This window comes from Lepisma saccharinum, chromosome 23 (genome assembly GCF_977018435.1).
Source record: "Lepisma saccharinum chromosome 23, izLepSacc3.1, whole genome shotgun sequence".
Lineage (NCBI taxonomy): Eukaryota > Metazoa > Arthropoda > Insecta > Zygentoma > Lepismatidae > Lepisma > Lepisma saccharinum.
Genome location: NC_139251.1, coordinates 46,045,852 through 46,072,756, shown reverse-complemented (window position 1 = coordinate 46,072,756; position 26,905 = coordinate 46,045,852). Strand labels below are relative to the sequence as shown.

Genomic DNA, 26,905 nt, shown 5'->3' with positions numbered 1-26,905 from the left:
TCTTACAAAGTTATGAAGTACAGGAGTACATTGTACCCCCCAATGTCTCGTCTCATTTGTGTAAGTATTTCGTTTCGGAAAATTCCATTTGAAAAATTCAAAATAAAAGGTCAGTCATATACTCTACTGATGAAGATTTATATATTATCTTTGAATCGACACGACAACTTCTTTAGAAAAGTGTACCCCCCCCCCCCCTTTTACTCAAAGGAGCATTCATCTGGAGCGTGATTTTCTGAGAGTAAACTTTATCTGATTCCATCGTTTCACAGAAATTTTACACAATTTTCATCTCCTTAGAGAGGTTTCCAAGAACAAAGGTCAATGAACTCACTACATAGTAGCAAGCACAATGTAGTAGAATAAGTTTACAATGGTTTGAATTTCTGTGGTAGCTAAGTAAGATAAATTAGATAATGCTTGTAAGTTATAAACAATATACCTAAACCTTTTTTATTGAGCGAATTGAAAATATGTTCCTTTAACAGTTGCATCTTGCATCTGTCAAATTATCTAAGGGGGTACAGGGGGTACAACGGGATTTTCGGATTTAGGGGGGTACAGTACCCACCTTCAAAAATTTGAGGGGGTACAATATACCCCTGTACCCCCCTGTTCCTGCGCCACTGACAGTTACAGCAAACTAGGTGCCTATGCTTTCTTCAACATATCTGTGGATGAAGTCATTAATGAAACTTTCTGTGGGATCTTCATCCCCTTCACTTGACACCTTTGCTTGAAGCGTATCCATGCTATTTCTTAATTTAGCAATTATCAAAATGGACGATAATTTAAATTGGCTCATTATTTTGAATTTTTATTATAAAGAGGACTGAATCAGTGCTTATTACTTTGAAAAAACAGAAAAAGTACGTTCAACGTTAAATTAAAGTGAATGAAAGAAAGTCAATGTGAACATGGTTGACAAATTTCTTAGCTATTATCTGAATTATCTGCCAGGTGACTGAAATTTTCCAGGGCCACCCTTGGAACTCATCACTGCTTGTAGTTCTCGTTTTCTTACTCTTTTATTTGTTAATTCTTATTAATTGTTTTGCGTCATGGATTTGAGTGTTCCAAGGTATCCTCCTCCACAAGTCAAGACGAGATATTTCTGATACTTAGCTGAGCAGACATATTGTTGACATCCTGAAGAATCACGAAAAATATAACATTATACAATGTTAGAAAAGGGGGTTTCGTTCAGCGGTGCGTCGCTGGGAGTTTTGTGTGGACGTGCAGAGTGGTCATATGGAATAAGGCTAAGTGCAACCTGTGATGGATTGTGTGTTACTCTGAGGTTGGGTTTACATTATCTGTAGAAGTTTTGATAGATTATGTGTTACTATAGTGGAACCACGAGCAAAACAACCTGCGCAGACCCGTGACTCCTGTGCACTGTACCCCCACGAGTAGGGGAGGGGGACAGTGGACCATGCTTCCTTATGGCCCGAGCTCGGAGGGAAGAAGGGAAAGCTGAATTTCTGAAGTTGAATTCAAGATGGCGGACATCAAGATGGCTGCCGACCATGCGGGTGACGTCAATGTGGTTCCCCCTTGGCCAGGCAACGATTGGTCATCGCCATTTTCACGTTCCATGCCGCAGTGGCCTTGTACTGGGGGTGTTAAGTGACTTATTGAGCCACCCTGTATATATTATACAGGTATATATGCTTATCATTGTTTTTAATATTTTGAATGTAATGTACAATTTATTATTTAATTTTTTATCACATATGTGCAGCATGTAAAAATCTTTTGTTCTTATACTGTAATTCCTGTATACCATACCTTATATTTTCATGTACTGTATCTTATATTTTCATGTACTTTATCTTATATTTTGATGTACTGTATCTGGACGAAATCCATACCCATGAATAAATGGGTCAACGGATGAATAAAGATTATTATTATTATTATTATTATTATTATTATTATTATCTAAAAACTGTGACGTGGTATGCAATTTCGGAGGCTATTTCTGAAATCCGCACATAGGAGTTAGTAAAGAACACCTAATTTCATTTTTCATGCAGAAAAAGAGTTAAAATTGTTTGCACTGGATTCCCCGGTTCTATCACCATGGTCTAGATTCCACTTTAAACTGTAGGCTCAGTCCAAATCTGACCAGAAAGTTGACTTAAAGTAAACTTTGTTTTTGCTAATTTAATAGTTTAATAAATAGTGCACATGTTTGGTGAATGGAAATATGTATTAATTTCAATATCTTCCTTTAATAGGTTTGTGTGAAATCTTGTCCAGATAGAATTTTTTACTATACAGACTGGATTCCTGGCGATACCTCTGCTCCACAACCTATATGTCTGTATGATGTAGACATCAAAACTATTACAAGTGAAACACTTCCGACGCTTGTTGAGAGGAATGAATGTGCCGCGTGGTATGTGAATAGTACATCACGTAAGTATTATTGAATTACAACAATTTTTTAGTCAAATAAATACTTTATTTCTACTTGTTTTCAATACAGTAAACAAAAATTACAAACTTGCACTTTTAATTTTTTCCAAGGATCTTTTAACATCCCTTGTTATAAATTTTTAAGAAATTTTTTATGTAAGAGGATATTTCCCCGTATACATTGAAGGGTGTAAAATGACCTAATGCACCCCAAAATTTTAATTCAATCAATGAATCAAATATATATGAAAGGTGGTAGTCTAGTCAAAAAACATGACATACTGAAATAGTTAAGAGAGCAGGTGGCAATCTTGTGGATGGGAATGGATAATGATACAAATTTAACTTACTTTCCTCCATTTCAAATAACAATATCTGGTAAAAGAAATCTCTTTAAGAAGTGAAGAACAAAAACGAACTATTTTAGATGATACTTTGTCATAGTTTTAATACAGTAAAACATCCTTGAAGTTACACCATCTATTGTCTTGTTAGGTTTGACATGATAACTCAAATTTCTGCTTAATTCTACTCTTGGTATTAATGGAAGTAAAGACCGTACCAAGATAAGTTGTATTATTTCATTGCAAGCTATCTCAAAATAACCAATTTGCTGTAAGTTTCGTACAGAAAATGGTTAATAGAAAATAAATCTTAATTGTCAATAGAAAATTATAGTGTAAGGATTTTTCTTGTATTTCTCTTTTTGCCATTTTACATAGCTTTTCAGCCACTTTTGGCTAATTGTGGCTATAAGGATGAATACGATTAGATGAAATAGAGGAGGTGATATTCTCAAAGAGAATTCATGCCCATGCAGGGTAAGCAATACACAATGAAGTTAATTGGGAATTCAATGCTTTCAGTACAAAAACAATTTTCAATTTTACTTTTGTACTTTCAGTACAAAACCTATGTGTTCCTATTAGACATGTTTACAACTTCACAATTTAATAAAAATGGCTTTTAGAAAAGCAATGCAAAATAAGAAAACAATATGGCTTCCAATTCGTTCGCAAACATACACCGTGGTTCATATGACACACAAACTCATGCACACTTCTTTTTGTACATGTGTGGGTGGGGCTCAGGCCACTTTGACATGTGCACCTTTGGTAGCACGTACAGCAATGAATCAATGTTGCATGTCCCCGTCAACAGTAGCAGTGACATTTGTCATTCTGGTCTTTAAATCATTAATATCATTCACACCCATTTGGTAAACTTGGTCTTCGATGTGTCCCAAAGGCGTAATGTCAGTGAACTTAGGCCAGGCACTTGGTCATCTCTGCCAACAGGAGCCACATCAACGTAATTTATAGCATTTACTGTTCCTTCAGCAAAATATAAGGCCTGATAATGTGAACAATCGTAAAGCATCTCCACACATAATTTTGGGGCTTTGATGTTAGCTGCCAAGACCAGCCATTTTGAAGTGGAATATCACTTGAACTACAGTAGGTTTTGCATTGTGTGGTGTAACTATGTACATAGATGCTGCCATTGAGCACAAGTGATGTGCACCTCTGTCACTATTCCTTTGTGAAAGTCCTGCTGCCAGCTTCTATCACCTTGACAGACCTAACCTCAAGTTACCCTCGAGTAGCTCTGCCAAGACCCCCTTCTCTCATCTGTTTGTCGACCGATTCCTCTGAAGGGATTGGTTACCACAACCTCAGAATGGGTTTCTCGATTTAACAGGGCCCACGGTGTGTACGTGAGAGTAGATTTGGAGCAGAGAGGCTAGTTGACCTTGCTTGAAAAGGTCATATGTTGCACATCATACTCCCTTGAGTCCCTTTCATTATCATTAACTTTTTGAAGTGGAATATCACTTGAACCACAGTAGGTTCCTATATGCCTATTAGCAGTCATGTTATTAAATTGTGAGGTTGTAAGGAACCTTTATAGACACCCTGTATCTCTAAGTCAAGTAGTTTTATTTAAAAATCAAGATTACTTTATTAACATTACATAATAGTGGCGTGGGAACTACTCTATTTTTTATGTGGAAGTTTGAGTTTAAAAGAATAATGTTTTTCTCTATCTATTAGTAGCATTAAGTCTTTTAGAAATGTACATTTTTATATTTTCATAACATATTCTACTATTGGACTCTTTAGTCACTTCTTGAAACGTGACTTTTTCTCTCTGTCTGGGTAATAAAAATTTGAGTAGAAAATGTTTTAAACAAATGATCAATTATACTGTAAATGCTACAATTCTTGAAATTTTCCCCCCTCTTACATAGCATCTACTATACAATTTAGCAGTAAGCGTCGAGCAGTAAGAAACCCGTGTAAGTAAGGTTTACTGAAATAAGTTGTTTTATTACTGCATGGGTTGTACGTTATCCAGTTTTGTTTCACTTTTGTGTGTTAAGTAAGTACATTTTGTGTAAATGATTAGTTTGCTACGAGTGTTGCTCTGCATGAAATTCATGTAACTTTATGTGTTAGTGATATTTATATTGCAAAAAGGGTTAATTTCTTAAAAATGTGAGCTCTATTTGGATTTTGTTTTGGTCCTATACGAAGTTATTGTACAGTCACAGACACTTCTGGGTCATAGCAGAACCTCTGACCAAAGGACGGGGTCTTTTTCTGTCAGGTGTCCTGCCCGTTGAAGAATTGCCTTCACCTCGGCTAAAGAGTTTCGCAGTGTGCGGTGTAACTACGTGCGTAGATGCTGCCGTTGAGCGCAAGTGATGTGTACGTCTGTCACTATTCCTTGGTGAAAGTCCTGCTGCCAGCTTCTATCATCTCGACAGACCTAACCTCAAGTTACCCTCGAGTAGCTCTGCCAAGACCCCCTTCTCTCGTCTGTTTCTCGACCGATTCCTCCGAAGGGATTGGTTACCACAACCTCTGAATGGGTTTCTCGACTTAGCAGAGCTCACGGTGTGTACGTGAGAGTAGAGTTGGAGCAGAGAGGCTAGTTGACCTTCCTTGAAAAGGTCATATGTTGCACATCATACTCCCTTGAGTCCCTTTCATTATCATTATTACAACTGTAATACTTACCTTTGGCTTGGTGAACTTTCATTTTTTTTTTTTTTTTTTTTTTTCATTTTTCTTGCATTGACATCCCTAAACCATTTTCTCAAGCACTTGAACTGTATTTGTGAAAATTCTTCAGGTACATTATCTTTTTCTTTACAGCAGTTCACTAAACGCGTGGCCATGAAAATAAACAGTTCGGCAAAATTGCGTTGGTGTCACATGTGGGAGAAGCAAAGCGAGAGCAGGACAAAAGTAGCTGGTTCTCGCGCACAGTGTGGCAATGTCAACCAGGCTGCATTGCCTATTTCGAGCATGAGACCGACCTCTCTCCGGGGCACTGTTGTGCCATCCCTGACCTCTCTAGCAAATACTGTCAGTTTGTATCACATGGATTGCAAAGACCAACTCTACAACAAGATCTTTCTTTCTCTTAAACCTCCGAACACAGGAGGCTGTGCTCAGTCTTGGAGACAGTGCAAACTTCTGCCACCCATATAAGTTCATGGCCGTGCGTTAAAGTCAGAAATATGGGCAAGTTGAGAGGTTGGTTGGGCTGTGTATAATCACGTTAAAACAGGTGAATAAACGCACACATTCAAGGAAACGTGATAGAATGGTTACTTGGTGACCTTCTCATGGCATACAAACCTACTTTCGATTCTTGTAGACACTAAAATAAAGGAAAATTCTACTCTTGTCCCATCTGTAGAAATCTCTTCCTATAGCCCTGTCATGTGTCCACAAAAAGAATATGCATTGAATGAAATGGATTTGGAGAAATAGCATGGTCGTTTGCATATAATATTAAAATTTGTTTCTGAAAAGTTCTATGTAGGTGGGGGTCATTCGTAGTACTCATGGCTGAGCATTGTACGTAGTGTGCATCATTATTTGAGATCAATGGAACTTCAACTCTGTGGACTGAATGTGTGTGACTTCAATAAAATGTGGTTAATGGATTGTTGAAGATTGAGTTTAAGTTCAAAGTGTATGTACAGTATATAAACTTGCATTTATATTTATTTTTGGGGTTTTCAACTGGTGCCCAGCTCAAATGCCTGATATTTTTTAATTATTATTATTTTTTGTAGTTTTAATTTTCAGTTTTAGTATTGTATATACTAAAAGCATGAGATAGATTTGATGATGGAAGGTATCTTTATATACGTATGTTGTTATACTGCATTCAAATCTGGAAGCAAATCTCACATTACTAGTGTTTTGTTTGTTTTTATGAGTGTCAGTATCAATGTGTAGAATACATTATGCATGCATACTCAGCATGGTAAAGCATGTTTGAGACACTTGAAGTTCTGTTGAATGCCTTCGGTGCCTCATTATTGTTATTATTAATATTTACACTTTGCCTTCATAGAAACATCATGTTACAAGCAGAGATATCAATTTAAATAGGGAAAGAAATTGGACCTATTATGGAACAACTGCCTTTGGATGTTTATCATATGACCTGTCAAAATAGTTCTTGAACAGTTTACGACATAGAAGAAAACAGGCTGATTCATTGTTCCTAAGCGAATGTATAAATGGTAAAATATTCTCACCAGAATTTTTCTGCAATTTCTGCTTGCAACTACTCAATTATAATCCTAGAAGCTGCTACTCAGTACTTCATCCAGTTTCAACAGTAGAGGTTATTGCATGCCAGTAAATCATATCACAGGATAAATAAATTTATTACATGAGCAGACAGACAAATTCAGACACAAACTCCCTAAATTCAAAACACGTGTAGCAATGCAAAAATGATGAGCAACCGTTTTGACATGTAGATAACTTCATAGTACTTTTAGTTTGATAATTTCTAGAAAGTGAAAATCATAATTGCATATGTGCCCTGAAATATAATCTCACAGACTACCAAATCAGAAAATATTGTTCTGCATTGAAAATTTTCAATATCTGTCTTTTTTTTATCGGAGAATATTGATTCCAAGAAATCATGGCTGAAAAAAGTGTTAAATTTATATAAGTAGTGCTCGAAGTGGGGGAACACAGGGGGTTGCTATTATCCCAATATAAGAAAATTTTCATAAAGCATCTCCCAGCTAAGATAATTTGCACAGGCATCCCCCACCTATCCCCAAACTTGACAAGCATCCTCGCAGCTAGGCATTTCCACTTCAAGCACTGTATAATGCCCAAAAACTTTTCCTTCTTATTTGTTCTCAAAATTTGCATTGCCTTGTTTTCCATGTTTCGTATACATTACCATGAACCTCACTTGTACACTGAAATATATTTATATATGTCTGTAATGTTATTGTATTTACATATATTGTAATTAGCAGAGGCCTATAATTGGACATCTAACATATTACATTCGCTATTATCAACAATATCATGTACACTGACTGATATGCTATGATAAAATACTGCTAGTTTCCCTGAGCATACAGTAATTTTTAGATCTCTAATCTGAATTTGTGTTCCCTTTTAAGAATGCTGTTTCTTTGTGATTTGGTATTTATCTTTTGTTTACATGATTTTAAATAAGAACAGCACAACCAGATTTATAAATGTGTTCAGTATACCTATACCCAGAGCTGCAATTTCTTATTTTCTACAAGATACTTTTAAAAGGTGTCCTTATAAAACTAAACGCACCCAATTTGTATCCTGAGTACATTGGTATACAAAGCATGTCATCCCCTCAAAATTAATATGTTACTTTTGGATAACACCTCCCCTTCCCTCCAAAGGATAGAAGTTAATAATGAATTTTTAAAGTTTTTGAAAATTTCAAATTTCAATGGTTGAAGAAAGGAGGAGGTCAAATGAGAATTTGTCCAGGTGTAAAATCTTCTTTCCTCCTCCCCTGGATTTATAATAAGTTATTGAAGTGAAAGTTATGGTTTTGAAAACTTGGAATGACAGATTCTTAGCTATAAAACACACTAATGCACCACATGTATATTAAGAACAAATTGACGTAGAAATTTTTCATTAGTGCTCAATGATCATTAAAGAAAGAACTACCAAAATAAAGCACTGGAGGTGGTTACTTTTTGCTCGATATGAACTCTCTTAAAAAATTATTCCCGTAAAGAAAACCAGACCATATAAGTTGTGTAATTGAGATTTTTAAGTATAAGTTATATGCTAAGTAGTTGAAAGTAGACATAATTACAAGTTTGTTTAAAAACTTGCTTTAATGTTTCAGCAAATTAGTAATCCACTACATAATTTTTCAGTGCTAGGTAGATGTATCTCACTACGTGATGGAGCATCTTCTCTATACCATTATGGTCTGAACATCTTCACTCGTGATGAAGCGCATCATGAGGTATTACAGTTTCTGAAAACATTTTTATTGCCACTTGGTGACTTGGAGCCGTAGTGTAGCAAGGGTTTTTCTATGCTTTGTAATCTTGATCTGGTGATGTATCTTAAACAAGCTTTTTAATCCTTCAATTACAAATGGTAAAACCTTCAATTTAATTAAATTCAAACTTTCAACTAAAATATTTGAATTCATGGTGATTGCGGTAAACGCGGTTTAAAATTACTTACGTGAAATTTAGAAGACCTGGACAATGGGCAAGCACACCCAACTTGGCACCCTGTCCTCAGAAAGATCCCCGACCTGAAAAAGAAAAGATGCTATGCGCATACTCGACCCCCCTCCAGCCACGCGGGAAACAGGAACGGCACATTACCAAGCAACACTGCCCAGCCCCCCAACCCCCAACTGACAACGCCACCGGACAACAGGAAGCAGACGACACAAACCAAGATGCGCGCGCCAGTGCTGCCGAACGGGAAAAATCGCAACCACCGCCGCCCGGGAACAAACAATGTAGTGACGCGGTACCATCTCCGCTTCAAACGCCGTACCCTTTGTGAATGAAGACAGTGGATCTTCGTAATTAATAGGATTGAACCATTAAATTGTGCAACGCGGAAGTACGAAATCTTCTAAATTTCACGTAAGTAAAATATTTGAGCACACCACTATGCGAGTGTGTGACTCATTAAATACCTAAAACTGTATTAATTAAATGTATTTTTTATTAACAATTGATCCTAAAGAAAAGAAAAAATCATTGAAAGTATTTATATTTTTATGTAGCATTGTTTTGGCCAAGAGCATCAATGAGGGTCAGTGATGATTAAATGAAATTGATGAAGGGACACTCACAAAGAACACACACACTGGCTAGGACTTGAACCTGAAAACTCGGATGACAATATTGAAAGTTGATCACTTAGCATGCTTGGCTACTGAGCCGGCTAGATCCTGAAAAGAAGCAGTACTAATGAAATAAATTTCAGAAAGAATAACTACAATATATTATTTATGATTGCATATGCATGTATTGGTAACCTTTGAATTTGAGGTGGAGGTGGGCCACATAGTGTTTATAATAATAATAATATGTAAAATATGTAATACATTAATTTTATATCACTGGGAAGCTAGTAGAGTGAGAAGGCGAAAACAGAGGTACACAGGCTGAGATGATATAAATGATTCTGTTTCCAATGTCAGTATTAAATTCTTGTACTATTCTTGAAGTTATTAAACTTTTGAAGACAAAGCTCACTATGCTCATATTACCTGTCAGAACAGGAACACAAAAGGAGAAACATCACACTTTTGTGTGTTGCATTTTTTTTTTTGTTCATTCTCTGACAGCAAGCATGTTTTACTCAGCACATGGTGTAGACAGCGACATTCTCCTGGATGTTCATCCTGCTAGGGACCTGCAGAATGTTTTTACCTGTCCCCTTCTTGACACTTGGCAGGAAGCGTGGGATGCTGTAACAGGGAATAAGCTTCATGATATTAATTCCACCTCGTCCTATCCCTCCCATCGAGAAGTAGTTCTAACTTGGCTGAGTATTGGACACAATCGTCTCACTAATGGTCACTTGCTGCAAGGGCTGGAGCTGCCAATGTGTCATGTCTGTGATGTTTTAAGCATTCAGCACATTCTTCTTGAATGTGCCAATTTTGCTTTCCTCGGGCAGACTTTTTATCTTCCCAACTGTTTATCATCTTTGTCGGGAGATGACGACAGTGTTTTAACAAATGTTTTTAGCTTTTGACAAAGAACTGGTCTCTTCCACCGTCTGTGACTGACTTTTTAATGTGTTGTGTTTGTCTTGTGCAGGTCCCTTTAAACCTTGCACTCTAAATTTTCCCAAGGAGCTTTTTACACTCCTTGTTCTACATTTTTCATTAAGAATTTTAAGTAAGGGGATATTTTCTTGTATACATTGAAGGATGCAAAAGGGCCATGTGTGCTGCCCCCCAACAATTTTAAATCAATCAATCAACATGGTGTTATAAGTTATTTGCGTAAAGATCAATATGTATTGAAACAATTTTGCTCCAAATGCTGATCACAACATTTCTCATCTAATAGCACAAACAAAATAACCATAAAAGGAATATAGAGTTAATAAACATATTGTTCCATGTTCCTCACTCCTCACTGTTAAAAAGAGAATTAAAAGTTAGTGGAAAGGTCTGCATTGCACATCAACACAAATCTAATTTTACCCACCTTTCATCCTTTTTACTTCTCGGTAATGAATCCTGAAATCTAGGCATTAACACAGTTTTCTGACCACACAAATTCAGGGCAAATTCACGAAAATTTCTGAAATGTTGATAAGATGTAAGACAGAATTGCTTTAAGTAAACATTCATAAATGCCCTGAAGTACTACCATTTCTTCTCTTTTGTTTGTGCTAGCAAAGAAAATTTTATACTGAGACTGGCCTCCCCAGTATACTTGTTATCAGCAAGAAAGCCACGCAACACTTCTGTGTATCTTTTGAAAAAAATAATAATACTTTCCTCGCCTATCAATTTCAGTGACTTACTGTACCATTCACAAAAAAGGGCCGATAATTTGTAAAAAGTGACTGGTAATTGTGGTCGGATTGTGCTTTTAATGTCAACTGGTTCATTGGCAACCCAGCAATGATATTTTTGCTAGTCAGCTGTTGGTTACCATCTGAGTTGTTAAAATGGCTGTGCAAGTTGCGAAGTGCGACCTGTGATTCAATTTCTTAACGCCAAACGTCATAATGCTGCTGAAATTCATCGAAAATTGTTTGAAGTGTATGCTCGGAGGGCAATGATTGAAGGAAACTTAAGGCGATTGTGTTGTACATTCACGGAAGGCCATATAAATCTTCATGATGATGAGAGGAGTGGGAGATCTAGTGTTCAGACTGACGATTTTGTGCAGCATGTGAATGCAAAAGAGAATGAAAATCGTCGATTGACAATTAGCACTCTCAGCATTGAATTTCCAGAGGTTTTACCGTCACGATTATTCAGAATTGTTACCGACACAAATATGCAAGATGGGTCCTGAAAATGTTGACAGATGCTCACAAGAAGAAACAAAGAACTTCAGTGTGTAAATTTTTGAATTGCTACGAGAGAGATAGGATGATGGATTTTTTCCCCACATTGTGACTGGTCATGAAACGTGGATTTCTTACATCAATGTCGAGTCCAAACAACAACATTCTTTATTTTGATTATTCTGTTCAAATACTAACTAATTTGACTCTATTTCTGTTATTATCAATAAAAATAACACACTTTCTGCTTATTGTAACTTGAAATGTACCATGTCAATTTCCAACAAGGGTCGATGGACCCATTCAACCCCCCTCCTCCTGACACCCATGTCCACCACAGAGATTGCGATTGTATGAAGGCTTTCTATGAAGAAAGGTGTATATAATTTCCATACTATTAATGCAAAAGGCTGCAAAGGTATTACATAGCTGAAAGAGGTTTAATTAGTGCTTGTACTGCAAGTGTATGTAAATAGATGTGCATGATTACCATGAAAAATTATACTGTAAATACGAGGGTCACTATTTATATTTTGAGCCTAACAATGAAAAAACAGGAATTTGGCATTGAAAACTGCTTTATTGTTTTTCGAAGTATTCTCCTTTATGTTCAATACACTTTTGCATTCGTTCGAACCATTTGTCAAAGCAGTTCTTCCAATCTTCTTGAGACACCTCCATAATATGGTTTTTGAACGCATCAACGGCATCTTCCGCCGACGAAAATCGTTGTCCATGCAATTTATTCTTGACATTCGGGAACAAGAAGAAGTCATTGGGTGCCAAATCAGGACTGTATGGTGGATGACCCATCAATTCGATTTTTTGACTGTTCATAAAGTCGGTTGTTAGACGAGATGTGTGACAGCTGGCATCGTCTTGAAGAAGAATGATCCGACGGCGTTTGTTTGTTTTCCGTATTTGACCGAAGACCGCTGGCAAACAAATTGTTGTGTACCATTCAGAGTTGATCGTTCTACGTTCCTCTAAAGGCACAGTTGCCACATGACCAGTTTTCCCGAAAAAACAGGCGACCATTTGTTTCGATGTGCTTCGAGCGCGAACAACGTTTGTTGGATTGGGTTCATCTTGAAACACCCATACAGTCGACTGCTGTTTACGTTCCGGCTCATATGCATATATCCATGATTCGTCACCTGTTACAATCTTATATGCGTCTTTTGAAGCACCACGATTGTATTTATTGAGCATTTGTTTGCACCAATTGACGCGAGCGTCTTTTTGAGTTTTTGTCAAATTGTGTGGGATCCAACGAGAACATACCTTTCTCACAGCTAAATGATCATGTAATATTTTATATATGCTGGTGGAACTAATGCCTATGGTTGCCTCAATCTCACAGTATGTCAGATGACGATCTTGCAGTATTAGGTTTTGCACAGCATCAATGTTTTCTTGAACAACAACTGATTTTGGACGACCTTTGCGAATCTCGTCGGTGAGCGAATGGCGGCCACGATTAAATTCGTTATACCAGCGTTTCACAGTGGCAAAGAATGGGGCTTCATCGCCAAATGTGGAAGTAACTTGATCAATGCACTCTTGTCTTGATAATCCACGTCGAAAATCGTAAAAAATCATCGCACGAAAATGTTCACGAGTTAATTCCATTTTATTGTTGTCGCGCAATCTCCAAGGCAACATAAACAACACAAATGAAGCTATTGACAAAACATTTGAAGTACGTTATGGTCAATAATGCCAGACGATTCCGTGCAAACGTCAAATCGCGCCTAACTTCAATCAGTGTTGCCAAGGCTCAAAATATAAATAGTGAGCCTCGTATTGGGAAATAAATGCAAAAACTCTTAACAATTTCTTCACAGCAATAAAAACAATAATTGCATGAAATATTTATGCATAATTCATGGTTAAGTGGAAGAAAAGGTTCCACGCAGCCTTAACTGTCCCATTGGAACAAAAAGAAAACAGTGGAGCCTTGATTATATGTTTTTCAGGTGACTGTGGTCCAAGTACTTATAATGTGCAACTTATCTGTAGAATTTAGAAAAATATATAACATTTTGCTTCTTTGGGATTGGAAAAGTAATCCTATGTAATCCAGGAAAATGTGAAATAGAAGAATGTATAATCGACATTCCACTGTAAAAGAAATGATTATAATACTGCTGTAGTAAAATGATAGATGTTGATATTTCAACAAGGGTGAGGAAGGGGTTTTGAAATTTTGATGTCTTTTATCATTTAACCGCAGCAAGTATGTTTGCCCATTGTTTGATACACAATACGAGATGAAATGTTCATTTTGTGTTAAAGGATGTTGATGAACATAAGGTGCATCTACGTAGTTGGCACATAAACATTTGATAACTACAGGGGTAGTCTAAATAATGTTTCAGATTTGAAACATATCGTCAGTCAGTTGATGTAACATTTTTTTTCAGTTACTGGTTATGCAGGTTTTCTAAAAGTATTTTCTATCCCCTGGCAAAATGATGTAGCATAGGCATTATAAGATTAAAACCATTTCGAGCACTTCATCAAAGTATGTTTAAAAACTTCTTTTGCTTCTTCTGAAAAGTTGGAAAAACTGAAATACTGCACTTTGTCAGCTGGGTGATGTTATACTATTCTGTTATTGAACTTAATGTACACAAATTTGATACAGATGGAAAGGTACACTCAAAAAGTTCATTTTGGTCTACTAGGCAGTCTCCGTAGTATGTGCCGGCCTCCGTGGCAGAGTGGTTATCACATCGCACTACAACGCCAGGGGTCCCAGGTTCGAATCCTGGCCTGGGCATGGATATTTGCGAGTGTCCATTAATCAATTTCGTCATATCATTACTTATCCCCATCTTTGCAAATTTGCCAAAAGTGGCACAAAAAGCAAAGTAAAATAAAGCAAATCAATTAATCAATCCATTAGTATGTACTGCTTAACCACCAGGTGTGAGATAAGTGAGAATGCCATCGAAGACAGGAAAGTTTCTTCCAGGCTCACAAGTTAGAGGAAAGGAACTGCATCTGCAAGAAGGAGTCACCAGGCTGCCCACCAGTAGATACCACCCACCAGTTTAGAAAATTACCACAGATCAATCATGATCTGTGAATGTGTATCATAGCAACCACCACAGCAATACACGTAGCAATATGCTGCAAAATTCAATGTTTTGCAGTAATTCAACTAAAGACTAAATGTTGTCAATCTGATTTAGTTTTTAAATCCACTTTATGTACATAAAGGCTAATCTGGACTGGACCTACAGTTTAAAGTTGTATCTAAACCACGATGTACCTCGAATGATTATTGCACCAGGATCCCTGGTTTGAATCTCAGCATGGGTGTTCTTGGTGAGTGTCCCTTCATCAATTTCATCATATCATCACTCATCCTCATCGCTATGTCTAGCCAAAAGTTGCAGAAAAGTGGCACTAAATAACAAAAGTCAAATAAAAATCTAACCTAAAAGCCCCTGATCACAAGGTGATGACATTACCATTATGCCATCAGGGAGACCCCATACAAGCTGGATGTACCTGTATTGTTAGGACCCCACACACCCATCTTTGATGACAGCAATTTTCTCTGTCTCGCCTACCAGCAAATAGTCCATGCTGTGTAACTATGGTGAGGTAGACAATTGTAAACTTTTTGAGTTCCTTCCATCTGTACCAATTTGGTGAATCAGGAATCCACTAAAAGTGAGTAATATACGCTATGTGATCAGAAGCATCCAGACACCCACCTGAAAATGAAGTACAAGTTTGGGCTGCTCTCTGTCAGGAACACTGGCAGTCAATACAGTGATGGCCCACCCTTAGCCTTGATGACAGCTTTCACACTCGTAGGCATACTTTCAATCAGGTGGCGGAAGGTTTCCTGGGGAATGGCAGCCCATTCCTCGTGGAGCACCAAAATGAGAAGAAGTATTGATTTGGGTCTGTGTGGTCTAGCACGAAGTCTGTGTTACAAAGCATCCCAGAGATGTTCTATGGGATTCAAATCAGGACTCTGCGCAGGCCAGTCCATTAGTGGGACGTTGTTATCAAACCACTCCCCCACAAGCCTTTCAGTATGGACGGGTGCTCGGTCGTGTTGAAAGACACAATGGTCATCCCCAAACTGGTCTTGGATGGTAGGTAGCATGAAAGCGGTTAAAATGTCAACGTAAGTTTGTGCCGTGACATTGCCACATAGAGCAACAAGGGGGCCAAGCCCCTTCCAGGAGAAACATGATCAAATGTAACCTCGAATTTCATTGTCGGCCACTATACAGGCTGGTAGATGTCGTTCACCAGGCATTTGCCACACCCACACCCTACCATCGGATTGTCACATTGTGTACCGTGATGATTCATCACTCCACACAATGGTTTTCCACTGTTCTATGGTCCAGTTTCGATGCTCCTTGCACCATGCGAGGCAGCGTTTGGCATTTGCCTGTCTGATGTTTGGCTTATGGTCAGCTGCTCGGCCATGGCAACTAAGTTGCCGCACCTATCGCCGAACAGTCATGGTGCTTGGAGTAGATCCTGATGCAGTTCGGAATTCCTGTGTGATGTTGGCGATGGATGATTGACGATTATGCTGTACGACCCTCTTCAACACTCGATGGTCTCTGGAGGTCAACATGGAAGGTCAGCCTGCATGCTTTTGGGTTGTACATGTCCCTTCACATTTCCACTTCACTATAACATCGGAAACAGTGGACGTAGGGATGTTTAAGAGGGTGGAAATCTCATGCACAGACTTCTTACACAAGTGGCACCCAACCACCTGACCATGTTGAAAGTTCGTGAGTTCCTCAGAACATCCCATTCTGCTGTCTCGTGCTGTCTGCAGACTACTGAGATCGCTGACCATGTGTTCCACATGGTAGATGGCAGTACTGTGTCACCCTCTATGATAAACACACGTTTCGCAGTGTGTCCGGATACTTTTGATCACATAGAATATGTTTAAAGTTGGGAACATAATTTAGAACAAGCCTTTGCTCTCATCAACCTTCTTTCCACCCTCCTGATTTTGTAATGAGTGCTTTCTTTTCTTTCATTCTCTGGGACAGAGGATACAGAGTTTCCAGTATTGACAATAACACACTATGTAAATTTCAGTTTTGAGAGTTGTGGTGCTAGTGATTGTACGGCTAACCATTTGATCTTGGTAAAAAAAAATATATTGTATTTAGCTCATTTGCAAGTGCAACAGCTTCCTCTCTTTAATCATTTTTCTCTTGGTCTGCTTTTGTAGTGGCTGGTCGCTGTATACCTTCTGATTTGAAATTGCCTCCTGAAATTGCTGAAAATATTGAAAATATTGCTGATAATCTTGAGGAAGGGTTAAAAGGACTTGCTGAATTTTCCAAAGCTAAGGAGGTAATAAATGTTTCCATTCCCTTTTCTTCCATGTAACTTAAAAATTCAAAAATAGCCATGTGAAATATTTATTTTACAGATCTTAAAGTTTGAGGATGGCATAACTTCTACAATCATTGATTTCAATTTAGTTGTCTTTTTTTTTTTTTGTTTCAAATTCTTGTTACTTCAAAATTTATGAATTATTGTCAATTGAGATTACAAGTAACCCTATATCAGTGTATTAAATCAGTTTTTTTTTTAGACCTTTAGTATCAACATGGCTTACACTTCTGTTTTATCTTAGTTTGGTTATTAGAATGTAAATGAAATGGAGAGATTTTGAATATATCCAGGTATATATCCCTATTAACTCTGCATGTTTGAGGCTCTAAATTATGTGCTGTGTTGGGGAAGGGAGAAGGTATGTGACAAATATGTACACTCGGGAGTAAAACTGTCATTGCAAAATTCCTGCAAGTTTCACCCTTATTGTGAGAAACAACCTTACTTCATGCATTTCCTCTTGATTTTTACTATAATCTGGCTCGTCTGCCAAAATGGGGTGTAAATGATAAGAATGATAACAATCTTAATTTTTCCCAACTGTAGAATGGCTTGTAGTGATGAGCACTGCATTTATCGCACCTGATTGGTAATGGTTCTCTTGATATTTTCAATGTTTCATTGCTTTTAGAGGCTTCATTACATAGCAAAATTAGGTAAAAATGATTCTTATTGTGGTGGTTTGGTACGATTGCCATTGAAGGTAATCTGCTGATGGTAGTTTGGGAGCCTTAGGATGTAAACATGTGACACCAGAAGTTATTTAGGTTTCCTATTCTTGTTTTTTTTTTATTTATTTCCACTTCCGTTTAGATACTTGAAATGCCCAACAAAAATCTTTAATTTTGATTGAAAAAAAAAATCTTAAGTTGTAACGTTGCTAGAAAAGTTTCTCCTTCAAAACGTTTGTAAGAGTGGTTTCAAACCAAAGGGAGAAGTAGCATGTGCTATGTGCCACTTGAAGACAAATTACTCAATAGCAGGTCTATGCAGATTTCCAAAACACTATTAAATCATCTTGAAAAAGCTCTTGAGAGTGTCAGGTCGGCTTGGGAAAGCTCCGAAAAAGTGTGCTTGGGACGAACAATTCAACTGCAAAAATTTTCCAATGTTCCAAGAAAGCTTTTAAGGCTAACAAGTTTGCTTGAAAACGCTATTAAGGGAGTTTGTCTTCTTGAGCAAACTTCAAAAGGGCAGTGAGCCTTTGCAAATTTTATAAAAAATCAACAACACACTCCATATCAGCAAATAGATGATCATCATATTGTGTCATTCCTCACTGAATTACTTATGATACATTAATTCTATTTTGTAAAAGTTTCTTGTATGCATATTTATGCCACTGAATATTGTTTATTTAAAGCACATCCTTTTGTTGTCTCACCAGATATCAACAATATAACAACTTCAATAACATATTTTTTACAATTAAGATGTCTTCTTCAGAAGGCCAGGGTTTAGTAAAACAAAAGTGAGGCCAATAACTTTACAAATGTTAAAATTATTTGCAGTGTTTGCTGTTGCATGAGATAGTATTGATAAAAAGATTTAAGAAAGTGCAGAAAGATTCAAAATATGAGGTCATCATTGAAATTTGTATTTTAATGTTAAATTATAACTACTTTGGAAATCAGATGGTGCTAATCTATATTATTTTGCTTTTTTTGTTTGTTTGTTTCTAGTATTCATAATATTTTGCTCAACTTTGTAAATGTTAAATTTAGGTGGCCAGTACAAAATTGAAAAATTGTTGAGAAATTTGATTTCATTTTACTTTCATTCTTAACTGTTTAATTAATAATCTTAAATAAGGTGAACTTTTCATTGCTGAAATTATAGTTCTTTCACTTCCCTTCTTAACTTTGCTCAATGTAGTCTTTTATTATTAATGGTTTAAAAGGTGGGGGACTTTGATAATTCAGGCTATTAATGAAGTTTATGGTGACAAAGATAAATTTTTACACCAATGGAAATTTTCTGTAATTATCAACATTGAGAAATCAATTAAATAAATGTTATGAATTTTCTTGTCTTGCTACTTCTTGCAGAAAACACTTAATATTTCGGACTTATATTGATATGCAGATATTCTTCCAATATCCTCAGAAGTCTTACTGTTTCTTTGTGATTGAGAAATGATGCCCTAAGAAATGTGGAGAACCATATCAATTACATTCAGAGAAACACTTGTAATACTACTGAAACTATTTATGAGCTGGTAGGCACTAAAAGACTTTGTTTGGATGCCTCCAAATGGCATAGTGGTAGCGTCGTTGCCTTGTAATCAGGCGGTCCTGGCTTTGATACCTGGTGGAGGCACATAATGGTTTGGATCCAACTTTAGACTGTAGATCCAGTCCCAATTAACCTTTATGTACATAAAAGTGGACTTTGAACCAAGACTGTAACAAAGAATCTGGGGTTTTCTGAAACATTAAACGTCATGTACAAGGGTTGGATAAAAAGTAATGGCAACACTGGTATAATTGGTACTTGACTGTATTGGCAGAGGAGCATGTGTTACATTCCTTCAAAGTAATCGCCCCTCATCTCTACGACCTTCTGTCACACGTATGGAAGGCGTCGTACACCGTCAGCGCGTCCATCTCTGCCGATGTCCCGCAGTGACCACCCTATAGCACGTATGATGGCTTCGCACGTGTCGTAGTGCTTCCCGCCCAGTGGTTCCTTCATTTTGACAAAACGGTCGTTATCACACAGTCTTATACCGGTGAATACGGCGGATGTTCCAGTACCTCCCACTACCATTTATGCAGGAGCGCCGTCACATTGTTCGCAGTGTGACACCTTGCATTGTCAAGCAGGATGATGGGACACCGTGCCGTCGCTTCCTTCTTAATGCGAGACGAAGGTGGTGTTGCAAGAAGGTGCAGAAGTAGGCTGCGTTGACCGTCTGCCTTAGAGACGTTGTTCTTCTTGCCTAAACATATTGTTAGGGTGCTTGCACTCTCGTCCTCTGCTTCAGAGCTCTGCTGTTTTTGACTGAATAACATACAATCGCTCCCACTCACTATACTTCCTCGTCTGACATTCCTTTATCAGCCACGAAACGCTTGTAGTGCTGTGACTCACCCCTTTCACGGGACAGCAGTGTTGCCATTACTTTTTATCGAACCCTTGTATATATTTGTATTTTTTCTTATGGGTTTTCCTATCTCTCTTGGCTAATTGCAAGGGTGACAATAGCCAATAATTAGGAGAGTTAATAAAGGGACACTCACAAAGGAACAACACCCATGCTCAGGCTGGAACTCACGGTGACGAGATCATGAGTCAATCACTCAATGTACACACCCACAAAGTTGGCTAAGAATATAGTTACCACATCATCATAAGCAAAATGTAGGACCTACTGGTATAAAGCTTTAAGTCAAAATAGGGTACAATCATTGGCAGTAAATTATATGTCATGAGGTACATATCTCACAAACTCTCTTGTTGGACTCAGACATGTGATACCAGGGTCAAAAATCAAAAGTTTCAAAATTTTGAACATATTTTTTTCAGAACGATCCCCCATGATGGATGCTGTTGTATGTTTGTGTTGTGTCTCGTAGATACCTCCTCATTATATTCGCAGAGTTTAGTGAATGTAATTCTCCTTGTAACAAAAGTGTTAATTCCACAAAATATCTCTGCACAAACAGTGAATGTATCACTGCCCACTATATGTTAGGGAGGATTGAATTTTTCAAATTGTAAAAAATTATGGGACTAAGAAATAGCGTAATGTAATAATATTTAAGCATACAAAATTTTATTGCTCCAAATTAATTAATAATTGTTTTGTTTTATATTTCCATGTTTATTCTGATGAAAAATTAAAAGAAAATGCAAGAATAGTATTGGTGAAAATCTAAATTCCCAGATAAGATGATCAGAAATGTAATAGTCAAATCACAGATCATCTTCCACAATCAAAACGTGCATTGGTGAAATTTAGACTCCATAGTATGGCTAACTGGTAGCATATGCTGCCACCTCCATGTGGCAGGAATTAACATGCCATTTCTTGAAAACTGCACATGGTATTTCAGTTCTGTCTCATTTTGTTCATTAGTATAAATAAGAAGGATGTCATACTTGAATTACAAAACAATACATCCATTGTTACTATTATTATCAAGCGGAGGTTGAAAATGTCCTTTGTTCCCTCTGAGCATTATGGGATAGATCTTAAAAAATTGACTAACTCCTCAACCACTGCTTTTTTCTTATGTATTTCACTTTTACATGTAATAACCAGTTGTTGGTTTTTTTTTACCTAACCTTTAGCAGCTGTGTCAGTTAGGGTCCAGGGACAAAGGCTCAATTTTCAAAATATAGCATTTTCAGAATAGTGCTTTTATTATAACCTGCTGTTCAACTTAAGTGGCTGCCTTGGGATCTTGTGCTTGTAGCTGCCGCATAATAGTAGACTAATCCCTTTTCATGATTACTATTAACCTAGTGATAGAAATATTTACACTACTTAGGATCAGCCAACCTCCATGTTAGAGTGGTTAGCGCAGCATGCTACAGTGCAAAGGATTTTGGGCATGGTGTTATTTATGAGTGTCGCTTCATCAGTTTCATCATATGGTGATCAATGAATCAATCATAAATACACCTAAATTATTAAAATAACAGATCAGTGAAAAATGTGCACAGGCAATAAATGTTATTAAAAAATAGACAAATTAAATCTATTTTTCTGAATTTTTATACCATTATATTACATTTCAATAATGTTATTTTTTATTTATTCGTATCTGCAAATGTTATTTTATGTTATTTCTCAAGGAATCACAACCGTTGGCCCAACTGCATTTTCAGTACGGTTGGGCCAACCACTTTTGATAACTTTGCTTGTGTTGATCATAAACGCAGTCTAGTATTTTATTATTTTTAAAGTACATTCTATAATTTATAAACGATTTATAAAAAATAGGTTAATCTGTAAATTAAATAATACTTGTAATTAAGAGTAGAGTACTTGTATTTGCTTGTATTTTACATACTTAACATTGCTTTTTAACTTGTTTAGGTTATTCGTTCTGATGAGGATATGATCATGATTTGATGAAATGAAATCAAACATAGTGAAACATTTACAGCTTATCAGGATTCAAACCTAAGATGGCTTTTTAGCATGCACTGATAACCACTCTCATGGAAACTGGTGAAGGCACTTGTATTTACACTGTACAATATAACATTGTATGATAATTATCTAAATATATATAATTATTATTTTTCAGGTCGGTGAAATGATATTTCAAGATGTGGTTCTTTCATGGCCAATGATAGTTGGAGCACTTGTTTTGGCCATGGTTGTGTGTCTGATTTACATCATAATTATGAGATGGTTAGCTGGAATAATGGTGTGGTTCTCACTTATTGCAGTTATTGTGCTGTTAGCCTTTTGTAAGTATTGGTTGGTGAAAATATGATAATTTTCTTTTTAAATAGTTCACTTCATTAATATGAGTTCACTTGTTTTAGCACGAGGATATTTTTTAATGAAGTTCTTGAAATGAGGAGCAGTCGACAAAATCTACACATATAAATATTTTGTTGGATCTAACTTGTCAAGTTGTAAACTCTCAAACATTTCTGGGTGTAATATTTCCACTGAAAGTCAATGGAGTTGTTGAGACCATGTGGCTGTACTGTTATGGACATTTCTTGGTTGTAATGATCCCATTGAGAGTCAATAGGATTGTTACAAGCCCAAAGTGTCCGTGACTGTACAACTGAATTATGAATGTGCACAAACACTAAGTTTAGTTTTTTGGCAGTATTGAAATCCCAAGGATTTTTTGCAAGTCAAATAAAGTTTATGTTAAAGTCAAAATTCCAGATTAATAATAATAATATGGGAGAGGTAAAAGAATCAAATTTCGAAAGAGAAATATTTTTGGATATTGATAAAAATAAATAGAAAAATGCTTTTAATAGCCAATCAGTTTTAAGTTTTATGGAAATCAGAGTAGCACAGACTTTTCCCAGATAACACACAAGCTTGTGTTAGGTTGTCAAAGTTGGTTTAATCTGGCATGCTTTGTGCAAGTCTCTTCTTGCATCTTATTCTTCACAAAATGAGATTTTAGCTTTCACAGGCAAGCCTCACTTGACAAGCTTGCCGCCAAACTGGACACATGGTAACTAGTTCGTTGCATTCAAACTTTGAAGCAAGCTTAATGTACTATCAGAGTTCATCCTTTTTTTCTGTCTGTTTTTGCATTTATCTTCTTTCATTTTGTGTATATTTGTGTATTTTCAGATAGAATTCTAATCGTAATTCTCCTTTAACAAACATCAACCACAGTAAAAAATATTTGGAAAGAATCTAAGAACTTGTTGAATGTCAAAAACGTCCTCTTTTGATCGTGAGAAACATGGACAAGATAAGAAGAAATTTGATTAAAGTTGCCTCCTAAATATCAACCTATTGATTTTTGTTAAAGAATGAAGAACTTTAAAAAGATCTAAGATCAATTACTTACGTGTGTGAATACGATTTGTCGATCAAAACAATGTTTCAGAGGTGAAGACTCCCTCCTTCAGGTTAATGCATATTCTTAGGCACCAAACATGGTGTCACGTTAAGAAAGTGTTAATGAGGATACAGGTTAAGGTAAAAAACACTTACTGAAGAACCTGCATATTAGCTATAAAAACCGTCAGTCTGTCCACACACAAACCTAAAACCTCATAAAAGAAACGTCCGAAGAAGCTGTTAGGAACCACCCAGCCAGTGCTTGGGAGAAGCGATACCATAACCTTTAACCTCTTAACTGGGAAATTTCCTCGTCGAAAGCCCAATCTGCCCTGGGAATTTTTGTTGATAAAGTGATGAATTTCGTAAACCAAAATTTTAGTTAATATTTCTGTGCTCCATGGCATACCATTTAGGTATTGTTTATTCTTTTATTGGTCCTTGTTGTACTTTTTACAATATGCGAGATTTACAACTACAATATATCTCGGATTTCCTCGGCAGGAAAAACACGCCGTCGCTTCCGATTTGCCTGAGCCATTATTGCATACGCGATAGAACTGAACGTCGGGCTGTGTTCGTTGCTTCCCGCTAACTCTAACGGTTACAACAGTCTGGAAGTCAGAGACATCTGGTGAAACAAAGAAGAAAGTAATTTGACGAAGTATCTCGTCATACACAACAGATATCAGCAGTAAGAACATGAGAACGTAGTATCCCGTCATGCCCATTATAAATCAGTAGAGCCAGAACGGAGTATTACGTCATACCCAGTTAAGAGGTTAACCTGTATCCTCAACTAACACTTTCTTAACGTGACACCATGTTTGGTGCCTAAGAATACGCATTAACCTGAAGAAGGAGGCAGTCTTCACCTCTGAAATGTTGTTTTGATCGACATTTCGTACTCACACAAGTAAGTAATTGATCTTAGATCTTTTTAAAGTTCTTCATTATTTAGCTGTGAGTAATACGCACATCACAATATGTTATTTTGTTAAAGAAATTTAAAGATGTGCATCTGGCAGGGAAATTTAATTAAATATGTATTTTGTGAATGCAATAAATATAGACATTTCGCATTTGTAACACTTTTTAAATCAAGTTTCTATTGTTACAAATACATGAAAGAAAGGATGCAACTTGTGAATGAAACAGGAAGTGTCTTGGATACACTCCCTCATTTTTTACTCTCTCTTCAAGTCAAAATATACAAAATGGTAATTTGCTTGTAGTATTGTATATATGTGAAACTTGGTCCCTTACATTAAAAGAGGAACATAAATTTAGAGTATTTGAAAATAAAATCCTTAGGAAAATACGAGGACCTAAAAGGGATGAGGAGACAGGTGAGTGGAGAAGGTTACATAATTTAGAACTACATAATTTGTATTAATGTCCAGATATTATTAGAATGATTAAATCAAGAAGACTTAGGTGGGTAGGCCATGTGGCATGAATGGGAGAGGAAAGAGGAGTTTGTAGGATTCTTGTTGGGAGACCTGATTGTAAGAGACCTGTAGGAAGGCCAAGATGAACATGGGGGAATAGCGTTGAGATGGACCTAAAGGGAATCGGTAAGGATGGAAAAGATTGGATTGATCTTGCCCAGGATAGGGACAGATGGAAGGCTTGTGTTGCTGCAGCCATAAACCTTCGGGTTTAAGAAGGCTAGAGAGTTAGTTAATCATTCATGGTCACATCACAAAATTATAGGTGTATTAGTTTTAATATCTGTAAAAACAATATACGTAGTGAACAGAACTGTAACATGTGATATAATTATTCATCTTGGGTTGTTTCCTCCTCCCCAAACACAGTAATTGCATATACACACAACAAATGCATGTGCATGATTGATATCCTTCTCATGCTTCATGTTAGCCTTCTGGCTTCTGTTTCGTTGTTCATTATGTACATATAAATATGTTGTCTGTTTGCAGGTGTTTACGCTTCATACGAAAAATATGCTTCCCTCAAAGACCAGGAGGATAATCCAGCTCAAGTGACAGAAAATATCTTCCGGCTTAATTTTAGCCCAATTTTGGAAATGAAGGGAACATGGCTAACTTTCCTGATAGCTTCTGCAATCGTTTTGGTTATTATATTGCTCATGGTTATATTCCTTCGATCACGTATTATTATAGCTATAGCACTCATCAAGGAGGCGAGCAGGTACGTTTATAACTCACCATGGTGGGTGTATAAATTTGTAGTATTTCTATGTAGCATATTCATTCCTGCACATGTGAAAAACAGTCACCTCTTCTGCAAAACAAAATCCATTGCCATTGGAATGAATGAAGCAGGGTTAGCTCAGTCATTAGGGCATCTGACTACCATGCAAGAGGCTCAGGTGCAATCCCCACCAGAGGATTTTTTCCACCTATTCAAGTGTCTCAGGCACCCACCCAGTGTCGTATAAAGTGGGTACCTGGAGGAAACTCTTGGGGAGAGGGGGGTTAAAGGTGGCCAGGGGCACGGTGTTGTTCACATCACCCCCTTCTTTGGCCGTGATCAAGAAAGTGTGGGGCCCTAACTCCACACCCCCTATATGCTTTCATGGTGTAGTGCAAAGCAAAGGGGAGCACTTTACTTTACTCTTGGAATCAATTATCTTTTTCCAATTTCCAGTCTTTGATGCAAAACATGTGGCAATACCGTTCATCACATGTTTCAAGGAATTGAACTGTGTGTCGATCAAGGAAGAAAGCAGGTGGCAATCAGATTGTGCAAGGTCTGGGCTATAGACTGAGTTCAGTAGGATTTCCAGGTCATCCATGTCCTGAAATTTGTGATGGACATTGTGACTTTTCATGAGGAGCTTCTTTCGATTTGCTGTGTGACGTTGGAGCAGAACATTATATACTCACTGCAGCTGGCCTGCATACAGGTTCACACTAATGGTTTGACCATGTAGCACAAGTTCCCAGTGTAGAGGACCTTTGAAGTTCCACCACATACATAAATGGCAGTGGTCGGAAGTAGCGCGCTATTTGTAGCGTCGCTACTGTAGCTAGCTACAAAATTTGTAGCGGTAGCTGTAGCGGCACTACATTTTTAAATTGTAGTTGTAGTGGTAGCGAAGCTACAAAATTCCTGTAGTTGTAGCGAAAATTTCGCTACAGCTACATTTTTCTCAGCATTTTGAGGTAATTTTTGAATGTGGCAACGGTGTCAAAAATAAATGACAATATTGCTTACTTTTGCAAGAGACTCAAAAAGA

At 37.1% G+C, this 26,905-nt stretch overlaps 1 protein-coding gene across 4 annotated transcripts in view; it reads left to right on the top strand.

Moving 5' to 3' along the window:
- The window catches only part of Ctl2 (Choline transporter-like 2), a 154,491-nt gene that overhangs the window by 103,519 nt on the left and 24,067 nt on the right, over positions 1-26,905 (top strand). For 3 of the 4 annotated variants that reach the window (XM_083110122.1, XM_083110125.1, XM_083110124.1), the window contains exons 4-7: positions 2,244-2,424; positions 17,008-17,132; positions 22,439-22,604; positions 25,623-25,854. In XM_083110122.1, coding sequence (XP_082966248.1) covers positions 2,244-2,424; positions 17,008-17,132; positions 22,439-22,604; positions 25,623-25,854 — 704 coding nt within the window. Of the gene's footprint in view, positions 1-2,243; positions 2,425-8,638; positions 8,731-17,007; positions 17,133-22,438; positions 22,605-25,622; positions 25,855-26,905 lie in introns of all 4 variants that reach the window. The other variant, XM_083110123.1, reaches the window with a different exon arrangement.